General features: G+C 44.2%; 1 protein-coding gene across 9 annotated transcripts in view; it reads right to left on the reverse strand.

Annotated features, from left to right (window-relative positions):
* GALNS (galactosamine (N-acetyl)-6-sulfatase) overlaps positions 1–25,796 on the reverse strand; it is a 74,275-nt gene that overhangs the window by 41,012 nt on the left and 7,467 nt on the right. For 7 of the 9 annotated variants that reach the window (XR_005588658.1, XR_005588659.1, XM_039502513.1 and 4 more), the window contains 8 exons: positions 24,431–24,533; positions 18,754–18,897; positions 16,294–16,360; positions 16,040–16,167; positions 15,062–15,201; positions 12,233–12,336; positions 3,738–3,874; positions 1,503–1,605 (listed from right to left, as the gene is read on the reverse strand). Coding sequence is in view for 7 of the 9 variants with exons in the window: in XM_039502513.1 (XP_039358447.1) it covers positions 1,503–1,605; positions 3,738–3,874; positions 12,233–12,336; positions 15,062–15,201; positions 16,040–16,167; positions 16,294–16,360; positions 18,754–18,897; positions 24,431–24,533 (926 nt within the window). In the remaining 2 variants the exon portion in view is untranslated. Of the gene's footprint in view, positions 1–1,502; positions 1,606–3,737; positions 3,875–12,232; positions 12,337–15,061; positions 15,202–16,039; positions 16,168–16,293; positions 16,361–18,753; positions 18,898–23,681; positions 24,394–24,430; positions 24,534–25,796 lie in introns of those variants that run through there. The other 2 variants (XM_039502518.1, XM_039502517.1) reach the window with 2 other exon arrangements.

Genomic DNA, 25,796 nt, shown 5'->3' on the forward strand with positions numbered 1-25,796 from the left:
TCCTTAATTACACAACTGCCACTGCTCACAGTGGGAGAGGCTTTGAAATGAGTAACCGGTCTCCATTATCACAGCTACACACATATTCAGACATGTACAAACAGGTTAGATCAGTGTAAGTATTTATTTTTGTCTGAACTAGGTGTGTAAGTGTGTATATGTGCTTATATTACAATGGAGAGCAGTTACTCACATCTGACATTGTCTTCTGTACACGTGGGAAGTGCACACCTGTGCATGTGCACACCCTTTTCCAATGTCCCCACTCACAGTGAAAATCTTCCACTCTTTCCATGTCACTTGAAAGATCCGAGCTTTATTCGCATACAAGTGTCGACAATATATTGCATCATCCCCCTCACGAAGGGTTAACAATGGCGTAAAGTACGTGATGCAAGTTTCCCTCCCAGTTGGTAAGTCTCTTTGGGGCCATGTAAAATTGCAACTTCGACTCTTTGAGCCTTACAGTCTTTCTAGGTACAAACTTTACCGCCATGAATGTAAGACTCCCTTGATGCTGCCTCTCCCCCCACCCCCTCTGCCCTGACAAACTACATGCTCGTTTTCACATCCACAAATGCCAGCAGCACTTTGTTCTGCACCTGTGAAGCCCTGAGGACCTCCCATACATAACAAATAGTAATAATCTTACAAACAACCCCCTGTACCACCAGCCTGCTGTTGAAATTGCTGAGAGCTGTGCCATAGCACATTTACTTCACTTTTAAGGGCATAATCAGCATGGCACAATTGTGAGCTGCCATTTGTGAAATGCCCCAGAGTTTATTACCCAAGTTTGGAACAAGATACAAACCCAGAAAAACAGCAAGAGTGTATAACTTAGAACAAAGGGATGAGCAACCGAGACAGCTCAAAAATGTGATTAGAATGATTTAGGTCTGAGCATGCTTTTGTAAGAGATGAAACACAAGTGCTCTGTCTTCAGCGACTGCAGTTCTTTGCACAGTGCAGCTGGTAACGGCTGGGCTTCCTTCCCTCTCCATGCACCGCTTAGCAAAGCAGCCTTATATTCGTTTAAATAGTGAGGGGCATTGAATTCCTCATATCAGACACTGGAGCCACACCAACAACTTAATGTAACACTCCAAATGGAGTGACTTATAAGCTTGGTAAGAATTGATCAAGAAAAGATGCTTAACATTGGAGTATATTAGATGTTTAAAAAACAAAAAACAAACAACCTCAACATCCAAAACAACCCAAGAGAACAATTTCCTGTTATTGCCCTGGAATGACATTGACTTCAATATGAAGGTGCTGAAATATTAGTCTCCTTCCTCCTTTCACTTTCTACTACAGATCCAGCAGTAATGACACATCAATGTCTCCAATAAAGGGCTGGTTTAAAATGGAGCACAGGGACATGCCAATGATTTCAAATTCCCCTTTAATGGGTTTTTTTCCCCCATGAGGAAAATGTCACTTGATGCAACTGGGAATGGGGAAAATGAACTAAACGAGGGGGTTTTGTTTTCGGTTACCTGACTGAACTGCTCCCAGGAGTTGCTCCAGGTCCAGTAGTGAGCCTTGTAAAGCCCAAGTCTCACTGCCATCATCTCGTTGCCACGGTAATAGAATATCGGCCTGACAGGGAAGCAGAAGGGGGAGGGGAAGTGCAGCTGCATGAGAAATGCAATGTGCCTAAACACGCGCTTGGGCAGGCACACTGATAAGGGAGACAAACACTTTAATGGAGTCTGACTTCCGATTCAGCTATCAGTCAGGAACAGGCTGCCTTCTCAGCGTCTCCACTGCAAGGTTTTCAATTAACATTTTTTAAAGTGTTCATCAAGTTGAGAGCTCACATTGCGCAAGAATGAAACATTATACAACTGGGCTGCCAGTGACTGTTAATCCTTGAACTATCAGCCCCTGTAATTTTCTCTAGCGCGTGACGATTTAAACACCAAATGTCTCAGAAGAGTGGGGTGTGTGATGGGGATTCACAGAACATGTGATGCTTGGTCTCCTGTTTATGGCTGGGGACAGCTAGAGAGCACCAGGCTGCCAGCTGTTACTGTCACACAGGCTGATTAGCCAGAGAAGGGGGAAAATGGCATTAAAGACACATTCTGCTTTCCAGTGCCATCTCAGAATGCACCCAAATCACAAATGCCAGCACTCCAACATGCTTTAGATTCCACCCCCATCAAGTTCTCAAAAAGCCTTCCCTTTAACTTGGCCTAATGTAATTCTGGGTGCTGCCTTTTCTCAAACGCCATGGTTCTCAACTTAGGGATCACACTGGGGATATATTTGGAAAATATATTCTATTCAGACCAGTTAATGGCCTGTGTCCCCCTTTCAAAAAATGTTGTGGCGAGCTCAGCACTGTCCCCCCTTTTCCCTTTGGTTTCACCGACAAAGCACTCTGTTGCTCTTGGAACGGAAGGTAAAACCAGACCACCCAATTTCTGCAGAACTGAAGCATCTATAGAGGGCAGACTCTGTTGGCAGAGTTCCTCATGCAAGGACTCCAGCTTGGTCAGCTTTTTCCAGTAGGAGCCTTCTTTAGTTGGGGGTGTTTGTATAAGATCTTTTGTTTTAAATAATCTTTTCCATCCCCAAATCATCTTTACTGTTCCTGCTTCTTAGCCAAAAAGGATGTTAAAATCTAACCCACTGGAAAAAATATTAATGGAGTTTTTGGCTCTGGAAGACCTGACCTGGTTCACCTTGTGCACTGAAATGACAATTATTGTAGTGCAAGTGGCAGAGTAATGAAATGTTTGCCTCTCCAATGAAAAAACTCTTATGTCAATAAAGAACCTCTTCAACCTTAAAGAAATAAAGTAATGCTAATTGCAAACATTTCACAGCACTCACAGATCCAGTAACGCCCTAAATTAGACACAAGGTGAATCACCTGCAGTGCTATGCAGGTGTTTTCTGCCCTAATGGGCACAAAAATAGCTTTACTGACCTACAGTTCAAGGTCAACACAGAGGAATCCTGCAAGCATCCCTGTGCCTTATTTCATGCTCTCCCCTACTTATGGAACTTCCCCTTCTACTTTGATTTGTCAGGCTGCTTCCCTCTGCTCAATTAAACCATTCCTGGAAATACTCACCAGTTCTACATTGCCCAGGAAAGGAAGTCAAGAATGTTCACTGTCTAATCTTGTCTTGTTTTAACACCCAGCCCATCCCCACTCCCTGCTGCTCATTATCCCAGCTCTTCAAGCCAAGTCTAAAATTCGGGCCCAACCATGAAAAAGGATCCACACAAGCAGACCCAGAGGAGCAAATGGGGTTTCAGTGAAGTCCCTTTCCAGGGTCAAGGCCTTTGACTGTATGTTCTTTTAGGCAGTGGCTGTGTTCTGTGAAGTATCCAGACACTCTTGGTTGCTATACAGTAATAAACAATTAAACCTCTTTTCCCTAACCAGGTTAAAGATCATGGAATTTATCCTCACTGTGACCTTATGCTGTTCCAGGGATCTGTGCTAACCCCTGGACAGATGAATATGCCCATGGAATCCATTTGATGGCAATATGCTGAGTTTCAAGAAATCCCACCTCATTAGCTCCAGCACATAATTAGCACAGGAAGTAAATCTCTGTTGCTCACCCCAATTCAGCCATCAGGAACACAAAGTGCACCAGGCCAGTTTCTAAAGTAATAAATTTTAAAAGATTTTTTAAATAAGCAAATGAGTTCTGCCCCCCTCCAATAATCACGAGGGAGGAGCTGTGAGCTCCGTGCTCATAACTAACCTGTCAATTAGCTTGCCCTGCAGGATGGCAGGAGAAAGGTCAATACCGTCAATCTGTCTGTCACTGGGAGGCTGCAATCCCGCTAGGGAGAGGCTGGTGGTGAAGAGATCCATCACGTTACCCAGTTGATGACTCACCTGAAATTGACAAGACAACGAAGAGCATTTGCACAGACTTTCCATACACATTCAAGCAGACAAGTCTGCCTGCCTCTCTGCTACGAAAGAGCTGCTTTCTCAGTCCCATTCCTTTTTTTCATCTCTCAAAATTTCTCACTTGGGGTTTGATCCTGCTCACATCAGAGTCACATGCAAAGTCCCCATTAGCTTCTAGAGGGCTGAATCAGGCCCTTCCTCCTTTCATGTTGTTTTTTATGGAGCTTTTTTTTTTTTTTTAAAACCTCTCTCTTTACTTCACCCACTTTCCATTCATTCATTCATACTTCGTGGTGCTTAGGGCCCCCTGGTATGCACAGGCAAATTATTACTCATTCTGAGATTGAAAAATCAGTATTCCATACAAAGTTCCCCTTGATTTATTCCATCCACTGGCCCCCTCCGGAGCCCTCCATTGCCAGGGGTGAGCTCCCTGCAAGTACAGAAGTGGGTGGATGGGGAGTGATCTTCAGGGCCCAATGACCTTATCTACAAACAGTTTTCAACAATTCTAGAATGGTGAATCTGGAATATTTTAGAGCATTTTTATCAGGGAGGAAAAACCACCATTTTTTGGCTTTAGTGGTTTTTTAAGAGGTTTTTAATTTAACTAGTAGCCATATTTAGAATTCCTTCAGTCTTAATTATTCCTGTTTTAAAAACAAGCATCCCACACGGTATTTGTTTGGACTGATTTTCTCAAACACACACACCAACCCCTTCCATCTGTAACCCCTTTGGGGTTTAGAGAGCATGGCCCCTTTAAATCTTTTTCCTAGGGGGAGGGGGAGTGAGAAAAAAGGAGGGACACTCCAGGGGGTGGCTCTGGAGCTGGGGGAGGGGCTCACAAAGGAAGCAGCAGAGAACCCACACCCGGGCTTCCCCTCCCTAGAGGAACTCCAGGCTGGCTGGCTGGCGGGTACTGGCTGAGGTGATACCACTGAACATGGAGGCGAGACGATGGATCCTTGAGGCACGAATTCCAGGGCATCTGGGTTTAAATGGTAGTTTGCGGTACAGGGTTCTCTGCCTGCACTGAACCTTCCTCCTCATGTTCTTGGGGGGTCTCCACAGCTTGGGACGGGGGGGCCTCGGAAGTGCTCAGTGCGGGTTCTCTGCTGCTTCCTTTGCAGGGCCTGCGGGCTGCTGCCTCTGTCCCCCCCAGCTGCAGAGCCACCCCGGTTTCCCTCACTCTCCCCCTCCCCCCAGGAAAAAGATGTAAAGGGGCCGTGCTCTCTCAACCCCAAAAGGGTTACATATCTTTCTGTGCTATGCTACTATGTTAGGAGACTATTGTCGGCCTTGGGATGGGGAATTAACCAACATTACACAGAGTTAAGGCAGATCTCTTCAGTCAAGTGCGAGAGTATGAGCGCTCTGCGCTCAGATGCATCAGTACCAGATGTGACACAACAGAACCTTCCCAGGCATACCGCAAACTCGGAAACAAAGAGCCATGTGACCCAAGTCAACATACTTATACAGTGGAGAAAAACCATTTTCTTTCTTTTCCATCCAAGACAGATTCACATGTTAGACCAATATACCGAGGATACCAATATATCTGTCATAACATCATGACCATCAAAGCCTGCCTTATCCATGAATCTTCCCACTAATAAGTAATGACTCTCCATTTACTAAGCTGACTCTAAAAAGGAGTATTTAAATACTGGAGCAAATTATGATAAAAGAGGAACTCTGCAACATATCAGCTCAGTTGTTTTAGATTCTGCAGCCCTATTAAGGGGAACAAACCTTTTTCTGAATTATTAAACCTCTTGCTCTAAGTGGCTAGATGGCCAATAGGTTGAAAAAGTGAACATCTAAGGATTTAAGCGGGGAATTGAAAGATATTTCTGAAAATTACAGTATTTTCCTCTTTCCAAAAACAACAGGCTGCATGCTGTGCTTGCACTAGTGGGACGGGTTAAGCGTTTAACATTGCAATGCCACTCTGCTGGATTACAGTCATTTCAATTCTTAACCATTTGAATTCATCACAAAACTCTGACAGGAGCATTTAATACTGAGGTAGGATATGGGCAAAACTTCCCCTGTCCCCAGGCAGGAGAAACAGAATGCAAAGCAGCAAGCCTAGAGAGGGCCTGATCCTGGAAACCTTTATTTATGAAAATAGCCTATAGTCAATAGAGTAATCTGACTGAAATTAGTGGGATTAATGGCATGTGAAAGATTGTGTGGGATCAGGCCCATAGTTTGATTCAGAGCTTTTGCTGCACTGGGGTACTTTAGAAGAGGCTAGGATCAGCCTGTTTTTGTGGGCAGTAAGGGATGGGAAGGGGTTAAATCACAGGACTTGAAATATTAAACAATCCTCCACATGAGCAACATAAGAGGCAGGAATGTACACAAACTCTTCTAAAGGTTCATCTCCTCATTTGGAGGAGAGGATGGAGGGAAGCTGCTTGCAGCTTTCTCTGCTACACAGCCTCTGAGAAGGAACTGGAACAGTCCCATTTTACAATGAAACTGGACGTACTGTTTTAGTTTTACAATGTGCACTGGTACTGGGAGCTCCAAACAAAACAAACCTACATACACTGCACCAAATCCTGCAGTCCTTACCCAGGCAAACCTCCCATTGCCTTCCACGCCAACAACTACGTCAGACCCCAATGAGACTGCAGCTCACTGCAAATACATAATGGTTACACACACACTCCCTGTTCCTTTGCAAGAATGACAGACACGCATTTTTATTGCTGATTCAAACACTAAGAAAAATGCTGTTGTGTAGCTATCAGACACAGAGATCTGGGGAGGGGTCAGGCCCCGCTGACCCCATTTTGATGGGTGCTAGATGTTGCTGCTCTTGCTCCTTACTCTCTACTGTCTCCACTTTGCTCCTTTGGCTACACCTACACTGCCAAAAATAACCATACAATGAAAAAAGATCCAAAGCAGCGCGTCTCAGAACTGACTTCGGCTCATGCCACAGGGCTAAAAATAGCAGTGCAGACATTCCTGCTTGGGTTGGAGTCCGGCTCTAAGACCCATCCCCTTCACAGAGTTAGCATGAGTCTGTCTACGAGGGCTGGGAGGCTCACTCCCAGCTGCAGTGTAGACAGACCCTTAGATTGTAGGCTCCTTAGAGCAAAGATCTTGCCTTGTGTGTGTGTTTTGTAAAGGGCTGTGCACATGTTAAGAGTGCACAGACATTAAATAATAACAATGTTATCCTCCTTCAAAGAAGCTATCACATCCATTCCTGACAAAGGTGGACTACTTCACATACCATGAGGTGCTGAGTGTCTTGTATGCTCGCCTGCACGTCGCAGGCATTGTGAGGTTGGAGAAATGCCATGTGAAGGATTTGAGAGATTAATAAAAGGGATATTTGGCACATGATATAGTTATTAACGTGCCTGCTCTCCATGTACTCCTGCTGCAGCAGGAATGAACAGGATAGCTAGCATGTAAGACTTTTTGTAATTAGGCCTTTCACAGTTTATAAGGCAAATCCAAAAAAAAAAAAAAAAATTGCTTTTCATGTCGCCACTCAATCCTGTCACCTAAATCTTTTGGCTAACAGACAGCAAGAAGCAATAGCCAAGTTCAGATGTACTATCTAATTTATACACTGTGACAGTCCTATGGGGCCACCACTGACTTCTTGTACCAGCCTTTATTAAACATAACCAGATGTAGATGACTCCCTTTAATCATCCGATTACGTTTCTGGTCTCAGACAACATTCTTCCGTGAAGCAGAGAAAACTTCTTAAGGAAATTAAATGCCAGTGCCACAGCCACTTGAATTTATCTGTGCTCTGCAGCATCGTGAAGAGAGAAAAAAAAATAAAAAAAGGTTAATATTTATAAAAACTTTGAAGTATTTTCAGATAATTTTTTTTTAAATTACCATTTTCTCCTGTCAACAGCACCCTCATTCTAGCTGCCTCTTCCATTTTTTCTTAAGAAAATAAAAATCCAGAGAGAGTAACAGCCCAGAGAAAATAAATAACATATAAAAGAAGAGCGAGATCAGATATTCCTCGTATCAGTGAGGAACAGCTGGCATTACGCACGTAAGAAGGGCTCCCCCCCCTTTTTTTTTTTAAATAAACTCTCAGTGAACACAGAACGTCTTTAAGAAAATGAAATCCTTTTGCTGTGGGCCACGTTGCGGGAAGAAATAGTCACCACTGCTGTTATCAGCGCTTTCAAGCTTTAACTCTGAATCAAAGGCGACAATTAATAAAGTCGCCCCCGCCAGGAAACGAAAGGAGAAAAGCTAAATATTTGAAACTGGGTGAACAAATGTCAGGGTGTTTTTAAATAAAATCCTTTTACAGTTATCACAGCGAGCAGACCTGATATCCCTGTCTAATTCAATTTCAATTTGCGCCCCATGGGAGATAGTGAAGAAAAGGTTGCAATGCTGTCTTTGGGTTGATATGCTCTTTTCTCCTTCAGGGAGCAGGAACTGGGAGGGAAAGGGAGGAGACACGGAGAAAGAGAGAAGAAGGATTCAAATACCAGCAGAATATGAATTTCTTTCAGCTGGATCTTTCCAGAAGGCAGACGTGATGCAGGGAATGTTTAAATGTTGACTTGTTATGAATTCACCTGGAAAATGGAGTGGGGGAGGAAGCTACAGAAAGGGTGTTTGTGTGTGAATAAACATGCCAAAACGAACTGAATTTTGATGCCAACACCGGCAGCAGCCTCCTGTGGCATGACTCCCACCCAGCCCCAAACTGGTTACCTATAGTGCTACTGATGTTTCTATTAAAACCAGCCACTTGATTTCCTTTATAATTTCTACTCAACATTCCTTTTATTTGAAATAAAGAAATACACCCACTAAAAAAAAGCTACAAGTCAGTAAGATTGTCAGCATAAGAACATAATGGCCATACTGGGGCAGACCAATGGTTCGTCTAGCCCAGTATCCGGTCTTCTGACAGTGGCCAATGCCAGGTGTTTCAGAGACAATGACCAGAACAGGCAATCATTGAATGATCCATCCGCTATTGTCCACTCCCAGCTTCTGTCAATCAGAGACTAGGAACACTCAGACCATGTGTTTGCATCCCTGACCATGTTGGCTAATAGATATTGATGGATCTATCCTCCATGAACTTAGTTCAAAAAAGAATTGGTTGTTATAGTTCTGGCCTTCACAATATTCCCTGGCAAAGAGTTCCACAGGTTGACTGTGCATTGTGTAAAGAAATACTTCTCTATGTTTCTCTTAGACCTGCTGCCTATTAATTTCATTGGGTGTTATGTAAAGGAGTAAATAATACTTCCCTAATCACTTTCTCCACAGCAGTCATGACTGTATAGACCTCTGTCATACAATCTTAGTCATCTCTTTTCCAAGCTGAAAAGTCCAAGTCTTTTTAATCTCTCCTCACACCGAAGCTGTTCCAGACCCTTCATCATTTTTGTTGCCCTTCTCTGTACTTTTTCCAATTCTAATGTAGTATTTTTGAGATGGGGTGACCACAACTGCGTGCAGTAATGAAGGTGTAGGCATACCATGGGTTTATATAGTGGCATTATGATGTTTTCTGTCTTATTATCTATCTCTTTCTTAATGGTTCCTAACATTGTTAGCTTCTTTGACTGCTGCACATTGAGCGCATGTTTTCAGAGAACTATCCACAATGACTCCAAGATCTTTTCTTGAGTGGTAACAGCTAATTTATATCCCATCATTTTGTATGTATAGTCAGGATTATGTTTTCCAATGTGCATTACTCTGCATTTATCAAATTTCTGACCACCAACAAGGAGGCATGACCCTTCCAGAGAATGCTTTAACTCCAGTAGTTTGGTGGGGCTGAGCAACTGAATGGTGCAGGCAACAGGATAGGGAAACTTTCAACAGCAGGTTACTGCTTTGAACGTGGCCTCGGTCAACAGTAACCAAAAGTTGTCACCATCTGATAGATGTCTGGTCATCTCTATGAGACAGTTTGTGGGTTCACTCCAGTTCCTGGTGGACTTGTGTCCATAGTAAAAGCACTATTACTAGCAGGCAGAGCTCCCGACTGATTTAGCAGAGAATTCAACAACTTCATGGGCACTAACCCTGAATTAACCTCTGACTCCTCCTTCCTGGTCAGGTTGGGAAGGTAAAAGCTTCAACATACACCTCTACCCCGATATAACGCAACCCGATATTACACAAATTCGGATATAACGCGGTAAAGCAGCGCTCTGGGGGAGCGGGGCTGTGCGCTCCGGGGGATCAAAGCAAGTTCGATATAACGCAGTTTCACCTATAACGCGGTAAGATTTTTTGGCTCCCGAGGACAGCGTTATATCAGGGTAGAGGTGTACTATATGTAAAATAGGCAAAAAAACTGTAGAAGGGAGTTCTCCACCGACTATGTCTAGAAAAGGCAATTGTTGAGAAATAACTATGCACTATAAAAACTATACATGCAACTGTAACACTAGAAGGCAATGGCAGAGTTGCACTACCCAAAAACCTGAAGCAATGCTGTACTTCTCACCTGAGGACAGTGCTGTTGTGGGCATCAGACTGCAGGAGCCTTGATTGCAAGAATACAAGCATAGAAGACCTATCAATATCTGTTATGTATTTATTTACAGATATCACTCATACTAGCACATCCACCCAGCAGAATGAAGCAGCACATTATGGACCATAGGTTTGAAAAGCAGTCTGAGTCCAATGGGAATTGTGGGAGCACGACTCCTCTCAGGATCAGACCTCTATATGTGTAACCATTTGATGGCCAGTTTCCTGAAATGGGGCTAAATCAAGCTAGGAATTAAGTATATGCCTAAAGTGAAGCATATACTTAAGTGCTATTGAAGTCAATGAAGGCAGATCCGTCAATGGAGCTATGCCAATTTACACCAGGTGAGAATCTGCCTAATAAGAAGACTTAAGCATGTGCTTAAAGTTAATCATATACATAAGAACTTTTCTAAATAGAGGTAGCTTGCCTTTGTGTGTGTACCCATGGCAGTATGGCACCTCATTTGGGTGTGCCAATGTGTTAACCATACATAAATGGTTGATCATACAAATTTAGGTTAAACTTTCAGCTGTTTCTAAGAGAGCAAGCAATTCACCACAAACTACCACACTGAGCTCCAATCTGTGGCAAACATTTCTTCCCATCACATAAAATAGCTAGCTACACTGCATGTACAAGATTACTGTTAAGTTATTGCTATAAAAAATTCCTTGCCTTTGTTCCTAATTATACCGTAGAGTTATTTTTTCATATCTAATGTACCTGTTCCCATTAATGATGGTTGTTTACTTTTGGCACTTTACTCAAGTTTGTACATACAAAACAAAATAGTCAGTTTCAATTTTGTGTTCTCATGCACTAGTCCAAGGTTACTTATGCTTGGCTTGCACGGACTTCATGGGAATGTTTAAATTCAAACAATAAACTGTTTTCATTTCAAATTTTAAAGAATCATAAAAACATTCCTATTAGGTTTTGTAAAACCTTTAAAAATGAGAAACTCAAACTGCTCTTGTGCTCCAAATTTTAGGCCAAATCTGACAGAGACCCTCTAAATATGCTCTATAAATTATCTTTATCCGATTTAATGGATTTACAACATTGAAAAGGAATGTAAATTAGAAAAATAAATGTTTTATAAACATTTTGCGATCTTGGGCACAGTGTCGAGTTGATGAAGTATCACTTCTTTCTGAATAAAAGACATCTACAAAGGGGAGGGAATGCCTCCTGGAGAGCTGGTTAGATCTTTCTTTAATGAGTATTGGGACAATTTCCTGCACATGCTGGTATTGCCATCTGAGGATTATTTTAGAATGAGCATCATTTTAATCTCTGTGCAGGCAGGAAATAGCAACATTCTGGTACACAGACCTACCTCCCTGAGTGAAACTGCTATCTAGCCACAAAAAACAAGAGTGTCAGGCTTAAAATCACTCGATGCTGCAGGACACGCAGAGTATGTCCAGAATGCATGTTTCTCCACTGCAGCAGGACACACATTTGATCGCATCGACAACCCACTAAAAATGCTAGGGATACAGAGGTGAAGGGGTTAAACAGACCAGGAAAACAAAAAGGTATCCGCTAGCTAAAGTCAAACCCCTTACTGTTCATAAAAAATCCAGTCGTGTGCATTCACGGTATAAGACTGCAATAATGTAATTAACTGATCTTATTGTATATACATCAACCAATACTTTACTTAATCAGATCCCAGGTTTTGACACAGTGATTCCATTGAGAATGTGCTAAAAGCCCTGAACCAAAGACCATTGAAGCCAATGGGACTCCTTCCATTGACTTCAGTTGGCATTGGATTGGGCCTAAAATTGTTAAGGCCAGATACTTACGTGTCCTGCAGGTATGTGGCCTGGCCACCAAGCAATAGCTGGCTCCCTCATCCCACCTTCAAAAGTGGTTTGTTTACCACACAGAAAGCGACCATTGCTACCTCCTATAGGAAAGAAAATTGATAAACACTATGATGTTTTTCCTGTGGATGCTTGTGAAGGTCTTTTCAGCAGGGAAGAAACTGACTGATTAGTAGACTAGATAGGGAGTGCTATCAAATGCACAAAGGAAACAAACAAAACAAAATTTTTTGTTAACTTCTTTCATTTATAGGAATCTTAAATGTTTCTCGTGAATGAAGGAGGTAAAAATTGATCACACACTGAATGAGTTAACAATGGGACAGAGGTGCAAAAAAGGCCAATATCATTCTGGCGTGTATTAACGGGAGTGTTGGATCTAAGATATGGGCAGTAACTGCCTTGCTCTACTCAGCACTGGTGAGGCCTCAGCTGGAGTATTGTGTCCAGTTCTGGGTGCCAGACTTTTAGAAAGACCTGGACAAACTGGAGAGAGTCCAAAGGAGAGCAACAAAAATGATAAAAGATTTAGAAAACCTGACCTATGAGGAAAGGTTAAAAAAACTGGGTATGTTTAGTCTTGGGAAAAGACTGAGAGGAGACCTGATATGTCTTCAGACACGTTATGGGCTCTTACAAAGAGGACAATGATCAACTGTTATCCATGTCCACTGAAGGCAGGAAAAGAATGAGCGTCATTTGCAGCAAGGGAGATTTAGGTTAGATATTAGGAAAAACTTTCTAACTGTAAGAATAGTTAAGCTCTGGAACAGGTGACAAGTCAGGCTGTGGAAACCGCATCATTGGAGGTTTTTAAGAACAGGTTAGACAAACACCTGTCAGGGATGGTCTAGAACAGTGGTCTCCACCCTTTTTACGCCAAAGATCACTTTTTGAATTTAAGGGCAACCCAGGATCTACCCCACTCCTTCCCCAAGGCCCTGCCCCTTCCTCGAAGCCCTGCCCTGCTCACTCCATCCCCCCAACCTCCGCCGCTTGCTCTCCCCGACCCTCACTCTCTTTCACTGGGCTGGGGCAGGGGGTTGGGAGGGGATGTGGGCTCTGGGCTGGGGCAGAGGGGTTTGCAGTGTGGGAGGGGGCTCCGGGCTGAGCCTGGGGCAAGGGGTTGGGGTGGAGGAGGGGGTGAGGGGGTGCAGGAGGGGGCTCCAGGCTAGGGCAGAGTGTTGAGATCCAGGAGGGGATACAGGGTGCTGGCTCTGGGCAGGGAGTCAGGGCTGGGGCAGGAGGTTGGGGTGCAGGAGGGGGTATGAGGTGCAAGAGTGGATATGGGATGCTGGCTCCAGGAGGGGGTACAGGGTATGCGCTCCAGCTGGGCAGCACTTACTTCAGGCAGCTCCTGGTCAGCAGTGCAGCGGGGCTAAGGCAGGCTCCTTACCTGCCCCAGCCCTGTGCCGCTCCCGGAAGGGGCAAACGCGCCTCTGTGGCCCATGGGGGGGGGGGCACCTGGCTCTGTGTGCTGCCCCTCTCTGCAGGCACCACCCCCTCAGCTCCCATTGGCCACAGTTCCCTGTTCCCAGCCAATGGGAGCTCTGGGGGAGGTGCTTGCAGGCAGGAGCAGCGTGCGGAGACCCCTGCCGCCTCTCTTCCCCCAGGGCTGCGGGGGTGTGCTGGTCGCTTCTGAGAGTGGTATGGAGCCTCCCTTAACAGGGAGCCTCCCTTAGCAGCAGCCCCGCTGCATCAGTGGAGATTGCGATTGACTGGGAGAGTCTCCAGGACCGACTAGTCAATCACCATCGATTGGTTGGTGACCACTGGTCTAGGTAAACTTGGTGCTGCTTCTGCACAGGTGGGTGGGCTAAATGACCTCTCGAGTCCTTCCAGTCCTACATTTCTATGATTCGATGAACGTTTTCAGATTGAAATGTGATTTTCTAGTGTCCTTTTAAGATATGAGTTTCGTTGGATATAGACATGATGATGACAAAAGTGAGATTACATTTTATTTCCCCAGGAAAGCTCGGCTCAGAGACGGCAGCTGGTTTGCATGGAAGGTCCCCACTTTTTATGCAGCCTTACAACTGCACTGACTGAGGAACAGCCAGGAAAGTCATGTGATTTGCCCAAGGCCACACAGATTCAGTGGCTCAGCTAAGGTTAGAACTCAGGAGCCTCACATCTTGTGGCCTGATAATCACAAGACTACCTGACCTCCAAATGGGGGGGGGGAGGAAAGAGTGGGGGGAAATAAAATCAGTTTGCTCAAGGACAGAAGCTTGAAAACAAGAGAAAAATTGAGAAGTGCAGCAACGCTGTCCATAGCAGGGAATGTTTATTCTCTTTAACATAGTTTCATAGAGCTAAACACACTGGGACTCCTGGATCTTTTATAATGATCCAGAAAACTCAGATATGCATTCAATAATGGCCCTCTAATTCGTCTTCCTAATTAACTAGTACAGGAGACCTAGCAGTTCCCTGTATGTGTCACTTCTGCACACACAGTACCAATAATAGATGAAGAGAGAAGGTGGGAGCAAACATACAGTCGGTAGGAAGCTAATGTACTGCTTTTAAGAGTAAAATAAAACAATATACCCATCAGCACCAGGGCACAGTATAGAATGCACACGTGCTTGTCTAAATATGAGTGTGCCCAGGTGAGCAACTAACACGAGCATGGACTGGAGGCAGAACTCTAGTTCTGAACACTCCTGAACTTTGAGGCTTCTCATCTATATAAGGGACCAAACCAAAACCTCAGATGTCTTTCTCTTCAAACTCTGAGACTGTTTGGATCTGGACCCGAACTTCATAGCTGGGGTCCAGCTCTGTTCATTAGACACTTACCTTGTTTAGGTGCTGAAATAAGAGCAGCTCCATTATCAGATGTGAAAAACACAAAAGTGTTCTCACTGATGCCCAGGTTTTGAAGGGACTTTAGGATTTTCCCAATGCTGTCATCAATTTCTCGCACAGCATCACCATACCTGAGACAGTAGAGATTACAAATATGTAAGCCAGCCAAGGAGGAGAAAGAGTTTAAACCAGGTAGCCTTACAGAACACAAAGCACTCCACTGAAACCCACAAGAATACTGAATTAATTGTGCTGAAGAGGGAAATAATTCACCTACACATCAGGTACCAGAATAGAAGTTTACCAGTGTCACTTCGGAACTTATGTCTCTTATCTGCAGAAAGCAGCCTCTCTTGGATACTCAGACTCTCCAATTTGCTAAGATCTGAGCATTCTTGGATAGAGACCAGCAACTGAGATAAATGAAGCCAAGTATAAGCAGAGGCCACTTTTGCCATGAACTGAGGCTAATAAAGTAATTTTGTTTATAGAAGCTAGTTTGAAACCGTGATCTTAAAAGCAAGGTCCATTATATCTATAGAGCTATCCTTCTCCCACTGTAAATTGCATTTTCCATCATGTGGAGCCTGTTTGCTGTTCTGATTTACAGGCTTTTAAGCCAGGCTCTAATCAAACTATGTCAACAGACTAACAAAAGCACCCATTCCACAGACCAGCGTTTCATTACTCACACGGTGGGGCAGGGAGCTTAGATTTCACCCACATTTGTGTCACGCTCTTTATTTTGGCTTACAACAAATACAACAAATATATTAAGGATCAAACTAGACACAGTTTTTTTGAAAAAAAAATACTGAAAGGAAATTCTATGCTAGCTAGTATGTGTATTTACACACGCATGCGCACACACACTTTTAACAAGTGATCTATGTTACTTCAGTCCAATAAATATTGCTGTGGTTTTCTACTATCACAGTAGGCAGCATAAATCAAATAAAGGTGACTTACAACCCTCTCTGGCTAGTGCCCAAGAACTGTTTGGAGGCATAAACAGGAGCATGAGTGGCATCAATAGCCCAATAGAGAAAGAACGGCTGATGACTGGCTTGCTGCCGGCTAATAAAGTCGAGAGCTTCCTGTAAATGACAACAGAAATTAATGTTAACAGGATCTTCCTCCGCTACCTAAAACCCTCAACCAAAAGTAACCAAAAAGGGCTGTGGGTTATAAAGCTATAGGAGTATAAAGAAAATGTATAATACCTGTAAGTAGATCTGAGTTAAGTTTGCTTCCCCTGTCTTCAGATTAATTTTGAAATCTTCATAATATCTTAAAATAAAGCAGAGCCACGAAAAAAAATCAATACCCGTGGAACACAGAACGAAAGGGCTGTTCTTCCCTATTACTTATATGGGCAGGTCATTGTTGTTACTCAACAAAAGGGCAGAGACCCACCACTTATGTAACCAGCCATTTCTCTTCAGAAACTGAAAAGAAGTTCATTATGGTTTTTTATGTTAGCGAGAACAGTGAAATTGCAAGGTCAGAAGAAATGGTGGGCTGTCATGATGAAAATATAGAAAGGGTTACCACAAACAGGGAGGGGAGAAATAAAAATGCCTTCACTAAGGGAATGGAATCAGTTTCCAAAGGAGGCACAGCTGGATGAGCACCTCTGGGATAGTTTAGAGCAGCAATGGCCTATTAGTGGTCCATGAGCACATTTCGGCAACATGCAGTTTGTTCTTGGCTCTCTAGCCTGCCACAACCCCTGGCAGCCAACATGCACCCCTGCCGTAGCTGCATCGCTTGTGACAAATGCCTGGTGCAATACCTGGTTTGAATATGTGAACACTCTGGCACATCAGGGAATATTGGGCACTCCCTTGTCCCTTTCTTAAGTGCTCTGGCCCCTTTGAAGCCTTTCAGACTTGAGCACCAGAGCACTGCATCATTAAAAAGCAAGATGCCAGATAAAAGCCCAGCACTAAAGCAGCGGGGCTTTAAGTTCATCTTTTGAGGTGGGATGAGGATGCCAGGATCCCAGCAGGGAACAGCTGAGGAGTTCAGACTAAAATTTAGCACAGATCTAGTGCTTATAATCGTCAAGGTGCTTTAAAAACATTAACAACCCCATAAAAGTAGGGCAGTATTAATGTTTCCATTTTACAGATGGGAAAACTGAGATACAATATGAGAGCCAGGCTTAGAACTCAGGAATTTGTTTCTTAGCCCTGTGCTTTAACCACTGGATTATGCATCTCTCTCAATAAGCAGGTAAGTCTGGGAATGGGAAAGGAAGCTGGAAGATCTAGCAGGTGTTGCCCAGACACAAACGCTCTGAATCCTTCTGGCTGCCAAGATCCTCCTTCATAAACAATTTCCGCCTCCAATAATAAGTGTCCCATCTTGACTTGCCCTCTCAGCTGCAAAAATCCTCCTACTCCAAGGCCTGGTCTACACTGGGGGGCGGGGGAAATCGATCTAAGATACGCAACTTCAGCTACGAGAATAGCGTAGCTGAAATCGACGTATCTTAGATCGACTTACGTCCCATCCTCACGGCGTGGGATCGACTGCCACAGCGCTCCTGTCGACTCCACTTCCGCCTCTAGCCCTGGTGGAGTTCCGGAGTCGAGGCAGAGCAGTCGGGGATCGATTTATTGCGTCTAGACAAGACGTGGTAAATCGATCCCCGATAGATCGATCGCTATCCGCTGATCCAGTGGGTAACGTGGACGTACCCTAAGCGACAAAAGCTCTAAATCTAACACCATCCTCCCACAGATGCCAAAATCCTCTTGCACTCTCTCCTATAAGAAATCCTCCTCACTTTGGCTTGGCACAGGGGTAGGCAAACTTTTTTCCCTGAGGGCCACATCGGGGTTCCAAAACTGTATGGAGGGCCAGGTGTAGTGTATTAAATTGCTCCCCGTAGGAATGTGGTACTTACGGAGCACCAGGACTGGCAGCCGTAAGCAGCACATTCCTACGGGGAGCAATTTAATACTCTCGCAGCCGTGCTGCCAGGCAGGAGCTTGCAGCCCCGCTGCCCAGAGCACTGGTGGCACAGCGAGGTGAGGCTGCGGGGGAGGGGAGACAGCAAGGGAGGGGCTGGGGGCTAGCCTCCCCAGCCAGGAGCTTATGGGCCAGGCAGGACGGTCCTGCAGGCTGGATGTGGCCCGCGGGCTGTCGTTTGCCCACCTCTGGCTTGGCATGATTGCAACAGTCACCTGGGCCTTACACTGCTCACAGTCAGCCATCTCTGGTCTAGGGACAAAAGTCCTGAGCAAACAGAATGGGGGTAGGAAGGGAGAGGAAATACATCCCCTTCAGTGGGTCCCTTTCCCACTTTAACAATTCTAGGATTGCCAATTCACTATATGTGCTGAAAACGCCGTGTGGTACATGTCAGATGATATTTGAACCAGTTCATCCCTGATGACTGACATTTCCTTCGCTCATGTCCAATAACTCTTGGCATGGCGTGAGGTTTCTGGAGATTGCTGCCCATCCAACCTAGCCATGGGGTTACTGCTGTGTCTGATCCAGGAGTATTTGCCTGCCTCTCCTAACTGAAGACAGCTTGCTGATTGAATGCTTGTCTTTCAGTCGACCACAGGACAGCTGAGTAAGACCACAGAGAAAGCAAAGAAAACGAGCCGTTGATAAGTTCCAAAATATATTTTTTAAACGAGCCATGGAGCAAACAGCTGAATTACCTGCCAATCATTTCCCTGTCCCTATAAACAGGGATGTTTGGGGTGGCTTTGTTATCGTAAGGTCCGAAATGGCAATTAGGGGATCCAAACCATTCATCAAATCCATGCTTCAAGGGGTGGAATTGGGGTCTGTGACCCAGATGCCTAGGAACAAAAGCCACAAAGAGTTCAGGAGTCCATTGCAAAGGAGTAAATAGTAATCTTACCAGAACTGTGTAGAAAGAAACATCTTTCAATGACGTTAAAGGAAAACTTCAGTGATTAGTTACAGTCCTCTAGATAGCCAAATAAATAATGACTAGACAAAACCATGCATTCAAAGGAGATTATCGAAATCCCTGCCACTGTTCCAGTAGCTCCATTAAGTCAATGTCCAACTTCTCTTCTCTCTAAACAGCAAAGAGTCTTGTGGCACCTTATAGACTAACAGACATTTGGGAGCATGAGCTTTCGTGGGTGAATACCCACTTCGTCGGATGCACTTTAAAAAGTGGGACAGTTTACAAAGGAGGCGAGTAAGAAGGAAAATGAGAAAAGCATACAAAAATAAATATATAATTAATGGGGTAGAGAAGGTAGATTAGATGCTCCTGTTCTTCCTCTCTCAAAACACAAGAATGAAGGAAGTCAATGAAACTCAAAGTCAGCAAATTCAAAACTGAGCAAGGGGAATACTTTTACCACCCAACACATAGTAAGAACGGCCATACTGGGTCAGACCAAAGGTCCATTTAGCCTAGTCCATTTAGCCCATTGACCTTCCAACAGTGGTCAATGCCAGGTGCCCCAGAAGGAATGAACAGAACAGGTAATCATCAAGTGATCCCTGCCCCGTCGCCCACTCCCAGCTTCCCTGCCCATCTTAGCTAATAGCCATTGATGGACCTTATCCTCTATGAATTTATCTAGTTCTTTTTTGAACCCTGTTATACTCTTGGCCTTAACAACATCCTCTGGCAAGGCGTTCCACAGGTTGACTTTGCGTTGTGTGAAGAAATAGTTCCTTTTGTTTGTTTTAAACAAATGCCTATTAATTTTATTGGGTGACCCCTATTTCTTGTGTTATGAGAAGGAGTAAATAACACTTCCTTATTTACTTTCTCCACACCAGTCATGATTTTACTGACCTCGATCATATTCCCCCTTAGTTGTCTCTTTTCCAAGCTGAAAAGTCCAAGTCTTATTAATCTCTCCTCACATGGAAGCTGTTCCGGCTGTCCCTAATCATTCTTGTTGCTCTTTTCTGTACCTTTTCCAATTCAAATATATCTTTTTTTGAGATGGGGCAACCACATCTGCACATAGTATTCAAGATGTGGGGGTACCATGGATTTATATAGAGGCAATATGATATTTTCTGTCTTCTATCAATCCCTTTCTTAATGATTCCCAACATTCTGTTAGCTGCTGCACATTGAGTGGATGTTTTCAGAGAACTATCTATGACTGCAAAATCTCTTTCTTGAGTGGTAACAGCTAAATTAGACCCCATCATTTTATATGTATAGTTAGGATGTTTCCAATGTGCATTACTTTGCATTTATCAACACTGAGCATAATATGACTGGAACTCACTGCCCCAGGATGTTACTGAGGCCAAGAACTTGGCAAGATTCAAAGAGGGACTGAAGATTTATAAGGATAACATGAAATTCAGAGACAAGGTGGGTGAGAATATATTTTATTGGCCCAACTTTTGTTGGTGAGAGAGACAAGCTTTCAAGCTTACGCAGAGCTCCTCTTCAGCTCTGGGAAAAGTGCTCAGAGTGTAACTACAGGGTAGAACAGATAAGGAGTTAACACGTTGCAAGAGACCATTTGAGGTGAAGCGGGTGGAGAGTTTGTGTGTTCCAGATTGTTATAGTGAGCCATAAATCCAGAGTCTTTATTAAGCCCATGATTTTTGGTGTCTATCAGAGTTATGAATTTAAGCTCCCAGGCTTGTCTTTTGAAGGCGTTGTGCAGGTTTTGTTTGCCCAGCCTCTTCATGAGCCACTTTGAGGAAGAATTTCTGGGCAAATGCACCACAAAAACAGTGATATATCTGAGATACACTGATGGTATTTTTATCCTCTGGACAGACAACTTAAACTACCTCAAAGATTACCACTAGAACTTCAACAACCAGCACCCATCCATCAAACTTTCTCTAGATCATTCCCACACCAGCACCAACTTCCTGGACACCATGATCAACTTCAACAATGGGGCTCTACAGACAACTACATACAAGAAATCCCCAGATCACCACACCTACCTTCACCAATCCAGTAACCAACCCAAACACACCAAGACATCTGTTATCTATAGTCAGGCACTCAGATACCACAGAATATGCCCCATTGTGAAAGTCCAGGATACATACCGCAGCACACTTAAAACCACCTTCACCACACAAGGACACTTCACCAAAGAAGTAGATCACATCATGGAATGGGCCACCCAAATACTCCAAAAGAACCTGCTTCAATACAGCAACCCTCCCCCCGCCCAACTGCACACTCATAGTTGTCACTTACCACCCCGCACTGGAACCCATACAGGATGTCATCAAACAACTATAACTCAGACTCGAGGTGGACCACATGTTGAAAGAAATCTTTCCTGAACTCCCTCTTCTGGCCTTCAAACAACCCCCCAACCCTGCCAAGCTCATCATCAGAGGCAAGCTCCCTACAGACCAGGACACACTACCTCAAAGCACCACCACACCCTTCCAGAACAACAGATGCAAAACCTGCAGACATATCTCCACCTGTTGCGATGATCAACACCCCCACAACACACCTTTCAAGATCCATGGTTCCTACACATGTGGATCACAACATATGGTTTCCTCATCCAGTGCACTAAATGTCCCAATAGAATCTATGTGGGTGAAACCAGACAGTCATTATGCTGTCAAATGAACTCACACAGAAAAATGATAAGACAAAAACACTATCACCTGTGGGCAAACACTTTTTACAGAACGATCACTCCATATCTGACCTCTCAGTCCTCTGCATAAACACCTTCAAAAGATGAGCCTGGAAGCTTTTAAATTCATAACTCTGCTAGATAGCAAAAATCATGGGCTTAATAAAGACACTGGATTTATGGCTCATTTACAACAATCTGGAACCCACAAACCCTCTTTTCTCCTTCAGTTAACAACTTCACCTTGAATGGCCTCTTGCAACATGTGTTAACTCCTTATCTTTTTCACCTTGTATTTAACTGAGACACTCCGAGCATCTTTCCCAGAGTTGAAGAGTTCTGCATAAGCTCAAAAGCTTGTGTCTCTCACCAACAGAAGTGGTCCAATAAGAGGCCTTATTGAAATTCCAGGAGGCGGAGGGGCACAGTCTTTGGGGAGGAGTCACGGGACTTAGGACTCAACTGAATATAGGGGACAACTAAGAAATAACAAGGCAGGGAGTGGAGGTCACAGGTTCAAAACTAGGGATCCAGAAGGGGACACCAAGCAGAGAACCCCGGATAGCACCCACTGCTCCTCAAAGCTGTTCAGGGAGCCAGTGGACACCGCCCAGAGGAACGCTGCATGGATGAGTGAGTCCAGGGAGGAACAGAAATAGGCCCCACAGATGCAAAGCACCTCCCCATCCAGCATCCTCCTCCTGGTGTTGAAGATGGCTATTTTGGCCAGTGCCAGGAGGAGGTTGACGAGGAGGTCTCACGATCTCGTGGGGCCACAGACAGGGTGTGCATATATGAAAAGATGTGAGGAAAAGTGCAGCCAGAACCTCAACAGGAGGTTCTGGAGGAGTCAGATTAGGTGCTGCAACCTGGCGCATTCTAGATAGGCATGTACCAGGATCTACCTCACACTGCAAAAGGGGCGGGCGTTGGGATGGGGATGAACCACACTAGATACACACCCGTGCTCATGGCTCCATGAAGAAGCTGCCAACCAATATCCCCGGTGGGCTATGAGTCCAGGGTGGCATACAGGCTGGCCCACCGGGGGTTCCGCACCCTCAGCAGGTGGTAGAAGGTCCCACCACTCACCCACCTTCTAATATCCTGGGACCAACATGGCTATAACAACATTGCAAATGATATACCGAGTTGAAATAGCAAATACTTAAAAGACAGGGTTAAAAGAGATATAAAACCTCATGTTTAAGGCTAGTGTCTCTAACCAATAGGGGTTACGATGAAACTTTAATGGGGTCAGATTATCTCACATCTGCCGTTTCCAGTACCCTTCTCTGAAGCAGCTGATGTACAGCAATTCTTAGGTTCACAATGACATTGCATTGTGAGTTCATTTTTACTTTGCTTTTTATTATCACTAGAAGGTTTTCCAGACTCGCTGCTTTCCAGATAACTGTCTGGAACCAATATGTATTTGTGCTGCTTATTTCCTTTCCCTAGCTGTATGGATTTACATTTATTAGCACTGAATGCATCTCATTGCATTCAGCCCACTGATCCGATTTTTCCTGACCATTTTGTTGTTTGGATTTGGGCTAATAAATAATTCACTGTTTTAGGTTAGTTTACTTTCCTTCCAATTTCTGGGTTGCTGGAAAATTTGATCACAGTTGAATCTATACCTTTCTTTATATTGTTAATATCGTTAAATAACACGGATTCCATAACTGACTACCTTAATACTGGTCCCCACTTGAAGGTTGTATTATTAACAATTACTCTGTTGATGACATGTTATATCCAGTTGGTATCTATGCAGTTTTGAAGTTTATTATTTATGCATTTATTTATTACATAGTACTACTATGAATTGTGAATTACCAGCATGGAGACCTAGAAACCCAATGGGACTCAATCACGTCACACAAGTTCTTTATTGCAATTCAGATGTTCTATGCCCGCTGGCTTCTCTTCAACTACTACAATAGTAATCCCATCAAAGAAGACTATTGTATCTGTTTGGCAGCTCTCCAGCTTTTCCCTCCTACCTTGCACAGGAACCACAGTTGCATTTAGTTGCCAGGTACCTCTCCTGCCTGCCATGATTTATTGAAGATTAGGTTCACAAGTTCTGATGTTTCCTTTGCTAAGATCTGGGCCTGCATCCATAAGAGTCAATGGAGTTTTGTCAGTGACTTCAATGAGAACAGGATCAAGCCCTTAGTCCTCTTAAAATTCTTGGGATGTAGTTCACTCAGATCTTTGGTCAATACTCTTTCACTGTCTATTTATTTACCCTTTGCTCTGCTAGATTAAGTCATCACTCTTCTCTGTAGCTCTGTCTAATATCAGCATGTTTCCTTCATGTGACTGTATCTTAATTTCTATCCTAACATTCTGCTGCCTAAAAAAAAAAATATGCCTCCAGAGTTTACAAGTCAGACTTATCTGCAGAGAATCAATGATATACAGCAGGGGCCAAAGACAAAAAAATTGTAGAGGGTAAGGGAAATGCTCCAACAAAACATCTCTGCAATTTCTGATTAAAGTAAGTACAATGTGGTGCCAAGAAAGCACAAAGGGTTGAGGGTTTGGGGCCTTTTTTTTGCTATATCTATCTATAAAACAATAGCACTCTACTGAGAAATTAATCACAGCAGGTGGAAAAATCCTGCCCAGATTTGAAAAGACAGATGTTTGAGCTTCAAAAGAGTTTTTTCAAACTCTGGTTCTCCCAGTCTCTCCACACTACTAAACCGCACACACATACAAACAAGATATTTCAAGACAAGTTTACCATTTGCCAATGATCTTACTGACATATCCTGCCTTCTTCAGCAATTCTGGAAGCAGCAGCTCAGAACCTGGGATTCCCCCTACTATTTCCTGTGGTGTATAGGCTGTATAAAACAAGAACATGTATTTTAACTCATCACTAAGGCTAGCAAGCAGGTCATGAAAGCTTATGGACACTCATCCTTAGAAGCTTATTTGACAGGACCAAAAATTGGGCTAGCTCAATGGTCCAACAATACTGTAGTAAAGGATTCAAATTCTCCAGCCCACCAGGTCTCAGAACAAGCTGACTCAGCAAACTCACTGCCCCAGGGAAGGGAGCCCTTCACACATGCAGCCTTTGTTGGCTGGAGGGACGGTGTGGATGCAGGTGGCTGTAAGGACAGCAAGTTGGGGCCGTTTGATTTATACTTTTGCCAAACTGCTTGAAGTTATCTACAATTAGTGCATTTTTATAACTCACAGGATTAGTTAAATAAAGGACAAATGGACTTGCTCAAAGTGCACTGGTTGATTCAAAATAGTGTGTCTCCAATATTTTCTAGTTGAGAACACAGGGCACAACCGTCAGTGAGTTAGGAGATACCCAAGTTCTCCCACTGATGGATAGTGTGAACCAACAGGTAGCTGTAAGTGTCTGCCCAGATTGTGTGGTCTCATAAAGCAGCTGTAATTTTAGAATTAGACCAACCCAAAGACATTCTGAGCAGGTACATTCCTTCATGAGTGCTGGAGGAGAGCTCTCCTGGCAGGCAGCATCGTGTTATGTAACTCCTTGTTTAACTGGCCGGGAAAGGTTTACTTCTGTAAGACTGTATGATGGGGTATTCACCCCACACAAGACTTGAAACCATTAAAAATGGCCAATTAACCTTACAGGACAGGCTGCATCAGGAAGAGAGGCAGGGACTACTAAAGCCTAACAGCTGATGAAGCCCTGCTGGGGGAGGAGTTGGGATAGGCTTATAAAGAGAGGAAGTTGATGGGAGGAGAAGGGCTGCAGGGAGGAGCTCTGCCCTCACTCCCTAGAGAGGAGGGCAGTTGGTCAGAGCTGAGGAGGTGGCCTAGCAGGGAGTAAGCCCTGGGATCCTGCCTTAGAATACAAACTCTGGCAAGAACCCAAGGGAGGGGTGAAATAGCCACAGGGAGCAGAGGGGGGGCAGAAGGTAGGGAAGAAAGGCAGGAAAGAGGCCATGGAACTGGCAACAAGGTTGGAGCTGGAGCAGACTGTTGTTGCTGGGCATGGAGTCCCTGGGCTGGGACCCCGAGTAGTGGGCATGTCTGGATTCCCCTACTGGCCACTGGAAAAGTGGCACTGACTGGCCAGAGGATCAGAAGACTGCCTGAGACACAAAGAGGGAGCTCCC

The sequence above is a fragment of the Mauremys reevesii genome, linkage group 16, assembly GCF_016161935.1.
Source record: "Mauremys reevesii isolate NIE-2019 linkage group 16, ASM1616193v1, whole genome shotgun sequence".
NCBI lineage: Eukaryota > Metazoa > Chordata > Testudines > Geoemydidae > Mauremys > Mauremys reevesii.